The sequence below is a fragment of the Neopelma chrysocephalum genome, unplaced genomic scaffold (genome assembly GCF_003984885.1).
Source record: "Neopelma chrysocephalum unplaced genomic scaffold, ASM398488v2 Primary Assembly neopelma1_60, whole genome shotgun sequence".
Classification (NCBI taxonomy): domain Eukaryota; kingdom Metazoa; phylum Chordata; class Aves; order Passeriformes; family Pipridae; genus Neopelma; species Neopelma chrysocephalum.
In genome coordinates, this window is record NW_020897715.1 from 9831191 (window position 1) to 9837932 (window position 6742).

Below are 6742 nucleotides of genomic sequence, written 5' to 3' on the forward strand. Positions count from 1 at the left end.
CTTTCTTTCTTTCTTTCTTTCTTTCTTTCTTTCTTTCTTTCTTTCTTCTGCTGAGAGACATCTCAGATCTGAGTTCACCATATAGGGAGCCATTTGTGTATGTTAGATACTATTTCTGTGTTCTTGTTGTTATCCCTAAAGTTAATTTTGTCCAGCTCCAGGTGTGCAGTTTTTACAACTGACCATTGCTGAGCTGTTTATGGCATGGGGTCTCCAGTGCCAAGCCTAGTCCCCATCTCTTATCATCTCATGCCTCTACTCTTCTACATCATAACCTGTGTCTTCCTTTCTCAAGACCTCTGTTTTCATAATAGGCTTGTATAGCCAAATTTACCCAAACAATTGCTTGTTGCTGCTTCCTGTATTAACAGCTATTACACTAGTTACCTGTAGTGTCCTTTAATCAAATTAACTAGATAAATTTATATTTCACTAAGCATTAGTCAAGAAGTTATCATAGAATAGTGCTGGCTTATTTAGATAACATACATTTGCATAATGTAGTCTGCCAAATTTAAAAGTAATTTCCAGAAACATCTCTTAGTTCTTGAAATGCGTATTTGAAACAGATTCTCAAGAACATGAATATGATCTTCACAATTTGTTCTTAGTTTGATAGATTTTTTTTGACAGCTCTTTTCCAGATATATTTGAGGGGGTGGGGGTAGACATTTATTTTTACTGTAGTGAAAGACATTCAGTTAAATCCAGTTAGAGACAGCATTGGAAAGAGAGAAACGTGATGATTTAATAAGCTATTTGCTATAAACATAGCTGAAAATCTGAAAAGGTGATCCTGTAAAGCAATGTGAAGTACTTTTGCTTTCTGCTGGGGAATAATAACCCAATCCTATGTTTGTCTCAGTGGTAAAGGTAGAATAATAACAACAGAGGCAAAATACATGTTTCATTCAAGTATTTATTCTGGTTTTGTTCTGACATCTTCCATTAGTTTCACTTAGCAAAAGTGGGAATTCATTATGTGAGGCTGGGCCCAGCCACTGGGTCAGCTGGAGTATCTATGAAGTCAATGCTGAAGTCAAAGATATTCTGTGAGAGTGAGGGGGTGGTTATACAGAGGAAGTTTCTCTGCACCGTACCTCTGCATGCCTCGGTCACCTGCTGTTATAAAATCAGCAAAGACAGCAAAATTTAATTTACGAAGTTCAAGTGCCTGTGACCTGTATTCTGCCCTAGTTCCCCTGAAGACTTTTTTTTTTTCTTTATTTTTTCTATCTTGATTGTGCTAGAGGGAGATATCTCCTTTGTTTTATAAACTTCCTGTGTGGTCAGCATATTTTGAATTCAAATGTTTCTGTAAAGATAGCTTTGTTAACATGCCTTCAGTGTTCTGATACCTTTGAGAAATCTCTCATAGAGATCAATGGAAACTTTTGCCAAAAGCTGTGAATCATATGGCTTTTAGTCTTATTTTCTTAACTACAGATATAGACCAGAATGGTTCCAGTTGCAAACCTACAATGGTCATCTGGTCCAACTTCTGAATCCAACTATATCAGGATAGTAACCTGAAATTATAATTTCTAATGTGATAAAATGGATTGAAAATAAATGGGAAAGCAGATCCAACATATGAAATGTCTGTTCACTTTTTGGCATATATTCATATTGCCTACACTGGAAATGAATCATACACCTACTTATTTCAGTGTTTTTACAATCTCAAGCATTCAGAGAAGTTTAATTTTTAAATTCGGTTATGACTGCTTTTAAAAAAAACTCAACCTTATAAACACTAATTAAAAATAAAGATGGAAATTTTCAAATACATTATAACCTAAATGGGCATAAGTGACTGGTGCAGATGAGTTTACTGGAAAGAATAGTACTTACTGGCCAGTACACACTGAATAGGATCTGTTTCTTAGAGGCAGGACAGGAGAGCAAAACCTACACATGGTGGAAATTTGTTCATGATGGCTTTAGGTAAGAATGCCCAACTCCATCTTGATTCTCTGTTTTCATTAAAGCACACTTCAGGTTATCCATACTTCAAAGTTAAATAAACAGAAGTACTTTGTAATAGTCTTCATTACAGATAACAGATAAAAGGTGCTGTTTACTAATGTTTCACAATTATTTCACTAACTTCATTGTACTACTCTTTTCTTATCTTTTCCCATTACAACTCCTTTAAAAAAGGTTGTACATAATGTAATAGTGACCAGTTTGTACAGACCTGCAACTGCTGTGAATATTAAAGTATTGTGTTTGGGTTGTAGCTGCCTTGCTGTGAATAAGAACCGCTTAAGTAATATGGATTCAGCTCGGTTAGATAATGTATGACAAAATATGAATGGGTAAAAATTAATAGAACAAAAAGACCTTCAAACCAAACAAAAACTTCCTAGTTACAGTAGGTGAAATTAGATTTTGTATCACTTGCAAGGAGAGTGTCTGTCTTGGAATGATAAAAATTTTTTCGTGTTTGCTCTTAGCTACTCAGAGTCCAGCCTTGAAACCCATAACTCTACCTTCTGCAGAAGCCAGAGAGATGGAAATGGGTAATTAGCAGATTAGCTTTATGACTTTTTTTTCCCATTATCTTAGCATCACATAGATCTGCAAATGGTAATCTTAAGATCTGCTTTAGAACCTTGGCTACCAACACTCACAGGGAGCTGCTTATTCACCATTCTTGTGTCTGTGTAACCAACTGAAAATTTATTTGTTATTGGCTAAAAAACTGCTTAAAGAAAGTGTTGTCATATCTCGTCAATACCTTATTTCCTTCTGTAAAGCTGCAGCTCTTACCTAGAAAATTTAATATGATAGAATTCCTCACGGTGAGTTCTTTCAGGCATGTGGAGCTTGCATTTCAAGCCCAGAAAACTGTATTGCCAGCCATCATCTCCTGTTGTCATGGCAGTTGTCTCACGTCTCATTTTAGGCCATCTACCATCTTGCTTAGCTTTGCTTTAGCATCATCTGGAATTGCACAGCCTTCACTAAGCTATTCAGAGCTAATCCATCAAGTCACGGGTCTCTTAGCATTTTAAGCTCAGATTCTTTTTTCAGCTTTTGAGGAAAAATAGCCTGTTTCTTCGGGATCCAAACCATCTGGTACCATAGAAGTGCAACCAACCAGATCCAGTAATGGTTTCTCATAAGGTTAATCCTCCTGATAGTTAAGAATTTTTAGCAGAGACATAATACCTCTCATTAAATTGTTTGTTTAGTTTGACATAAATGAAGAATGACTGTAGGTATGAAAGTGCTGCACCAAAATATCAGATTTTTTAATGAAATTTTATATGAAATACTGAACTAGTAGTTCAGAGGTTTTTCCGTATTTGGCAACAGCATGTAATTCTCAGTTTTTAAATTAAATTGGACTTACTATAAATATCAAATTTAGATAGACCTGTCCACACCTGAGATTCATAAGTGGAATATCCTGATTTGCTGAAATATTCAGTTGCAAGAGATGAATGGAAACTGCAGAAATTCCAACATATTTTGCAACTGTAGCTCTTCTTTTAGCCTTTCTGTGTAAACACAGACATAACTCTAAGTGCTCAGATTTCAAAAATAGCACTATAAAAGCATATCACTGAAGATTCAGACACTGTCTTGGAACTTAGAAAATTTCTATTATGTGTTTTTCTTAGGTTATAGATGTTATTTACTTGGGGCAACTGACAGGTACCCAAAAGAAGGAAAAAAAGAAGATGACAGACAGTTGGAAAGATTTCATTTCATTAGCATGCCAGTAGTGTAATACTTGATGCATATGTTTTTGGAAGAAATTAACATTGAAGGAAATCCATTAATGAGGGGGACATTGATTGCAACTGTCCACCATTACACATCTGACAAAAGACAGGTTATATATTTTATTTGGTCCAGTTCTTGTTTTGTCATCCTCTCCCTTCTCCAGTTTCAACACCACTATATTCTCTTTCCTGATCCTAGGAGCTCTAAACAAAAATTTCATGCAGTCCCAGTTTGCTACTTTTTGTTTATAATTTGTTCTCCTATTTTGAATAGCCTTGTGTTTCTCCTTTTTAACTCTATAGTTCAACTTCTTTTTGTGTAATTCTGAGAACTGTTTGGTCATTAATTGCATTATATATCTGTTTATTAATGCATAGTCTTGGAAATAATTTTCAAGTCACAATCAGTTATTGTACATTTCAGACTCTACCTTTCTGTGGAACATAGTGCGTTAAATATTACCCAGAGGCTTTGTCAACTCATAAAAGAATACGATCCTGTTTCAGGATGATTCTTGTCACTTCAAAACAGGGTTGTTTTGAATAGAGCTGTCAAATACAGCAGAATTTTTGCTATTCTTTTCCAGCTTCACATGACTTTCTTCATGTTATTTCTACTCCCCAAACTTTTACATCTTCAGAAATACCAGGCACTGGTAAATTATAATAATATTATTTCAGAAGCATACCCATTTGATTGGTTGGTGCTGAAAAGTTTATTACTGCTTCCATGTTGACAATTTCAGACAGCTATTGCATACTGCTTGCCTTGGGTGTTGCCCTATGTTTTATTTTTTCAAATTCTGTATCAGCATCATCATTCCTGGGACTAGGCACACACAGGTTTGTAGAAAGACTGCAACTAGCTTAAAGAATAATGCAGTATTGATCAAATAGCTGTATCAAGAAAAGATTTAAATTCTGCAAAACTTAAGACTATTACAGTCAAGTAAAATATGTTACTTTTTAGGGATAAGATTTTCTTCTTCTTTCTTGCTTTCCGTCAGTTTTTCAGTGTTCATAAACATTTTGCTGTGAGCTTTCCTATGTATTGCCTTAAAATAAGAAAGTTGTCACATCTCAGATCAGACCTTTTTAACTAAGCTATACTTTGAGTTATAGCTTTGGAGATAGGTTGTTTTTCCTGTAGTCTTTGGTATGTGAGGATGCTTAAGTTTTTTAAGCATTGCTTGAGCACGAACAAGTTAAGAGGTGAGGGCAATGGAGAAGGGGTAGAAGGAGGTGAAGGGGGAATGCCATAGTCTGCTAAATTCTGTGCTGAATAATCTACCGGTTCTTGGAACACCAATACCATTCAGGTTTATATTGGCAGGCCCACTGACTGTTTTTTGGATCAAAAGGTGTTTTCTTACTATCTGCCATTCATAATGTGCTAAGATTATTAAGCAGTAATAAGACTTCTCATCGGTATGAATAATTAGGTCACCTGGTTTCCACATCAGCTTCTACACCAGCCAGACAGTCCATGACACAGAGTAATGTTAGCTGATTTGCACACAATTTTCCCTGTGCTTCCATTTTAACAAAGCAACATTTGTCTGCTGAGTCCTGTGCTATCCAAGTAGCTCTGAGGCAATTTTAAGCCTTTTAACACAAGATTATCTTTTCAGATTTAGGTGAAAGGAAGACTCTTCCTTCAAGATCCACAACATCTGGCATACCAGAAATGCCACCGATCTCATCTGGTAATGACATCTCTCTTCATTGTAGTTCTCCTGACATCTAGTCAGTCTCTCAAAAGTCACAGCAATGCTTTGCCAAATGGAGGTCTTAGAAATTCTGTTTTGTTCTGTATGAAAGTGTATCTAGAGAGATAGACCGGTTGTGTCTGCTGCAACGTTCAAGAAATTTGAAAAGAAATGTTGGAATGATAAGATTAAAATTTTTTATGTTGGTAAACAATTAGCTAGATTGTCCTGTGAAGTTGTTGTTCAGGTTTTTTGTAAAGAATTGTGCATGTATCTATATGGAGGCCCATTTTTAGAAGTAGTTAAGTAAGTGTTAACATGTCAAATTTGTTCCTTTTGTACATTGAATGCAAAAGCATCTCCGTAGGTGGAAAAAAAAGATTTATCTGCTGTTCTAAAGAATACCCCATGAGATTTTAACCATGGGAAAATGCAAGTTAGTTATTTGGTTAGTAAGTCATTGCATGTTACTAGAAAAGGATCAAGTCGAAGGGAACTGAATCAAAGGGTTTCCATTTCCAAAGGTTGGGTTTATCAAAATATTCCAGAGCAATCACTAGGCACCACTTACTTATTACCACCAACTTCATCCTTGCGCATGTTTATAAACTGTCACCAAGTCTTGACTCCCTTACATCTGAAGCCAAGTCCAAAGAAATGGGCAAAGGTGAGCAGTGCTGATAAGTACATATGCTGTAGATTTAACACTGGTTTATGTATCGAGTTGTGCATTTTCCTTGTGCAAGATCAGGATAAGAGAGTATGAGGAAGTCACTTCAGTGAAGTTACATGTTCTTCAGTGTGCAAAGAGATATCAGATTGTACAAGTTGAAGTTGCTGTAAGATGTGCTAGAATTCTGCAGAAAAGTTTTCACTGGTCACTTGTTTGCAAGCATTTCTCTACAGGCAGAGAAATTCTCTACACTGTCCTTTATTAGTGGCAGGGACAGTAATTTCTGACCCATACAATGAAGGATTTTGTTGCTTCTTGGGAAAAGTGAGATCAGACCTTGAATTCTAAATACAAAGGTGTGATTCTTAGTTCCCATGTTACTATGCAATTACTATTAGCAATTAGATGTATGCAATTACATCTTTCAAGGATATGTAAGGAGGGGTTTGGTGAGTTAGACACTTAGGCATTTTTATGCTGATGGAGAGCCATTTACTTACTGAGGTTCAAGGACTGTTGTGATACTTGCAGCCACAACAAGATAGTTGACTCCTGATTTGATCACTGAGTCACAAGGTAATGCCAGGAAAAAGCATGTGTGGCCCTAAATACAGATATCTGGG

At 36.0% G+C, this 6742-nt stretch overlaps 1 protein-coding gene across 11 annotated transcripts in view; it reads left to right on the forward strand.

The window, feature by feature from the left end:
* ABI3BP (ABI family member 3 binding protein) overlaps positions 1–6742 on the forward strand; it is a 127675-nt gene that overhangs the window by 59309 nt on the left and 61624 nt on the right. For 2 of the 11 annotated variants that reach the window (XM_027681053.1, XM_027681055.1), the window contains 2 exons: positions 2460–2525; positions 5369–5443. The exons of 7 other annotated variants lie outside the window; for them this stretch is intronic. In XM_027681053.1, coding sequence (XP_027536854.1) covers positions 2460–2525; positions 5369–5443 — 141 coding nt within the window. The remainder of the gene's footprint in view (positions 1–2459; positions 2526–5368; positions 5444–6742) is intronic. 2 more of the 11 variants (XM_027681054.1, XM_027681056.1) reach the window with 1 other exon arrangement.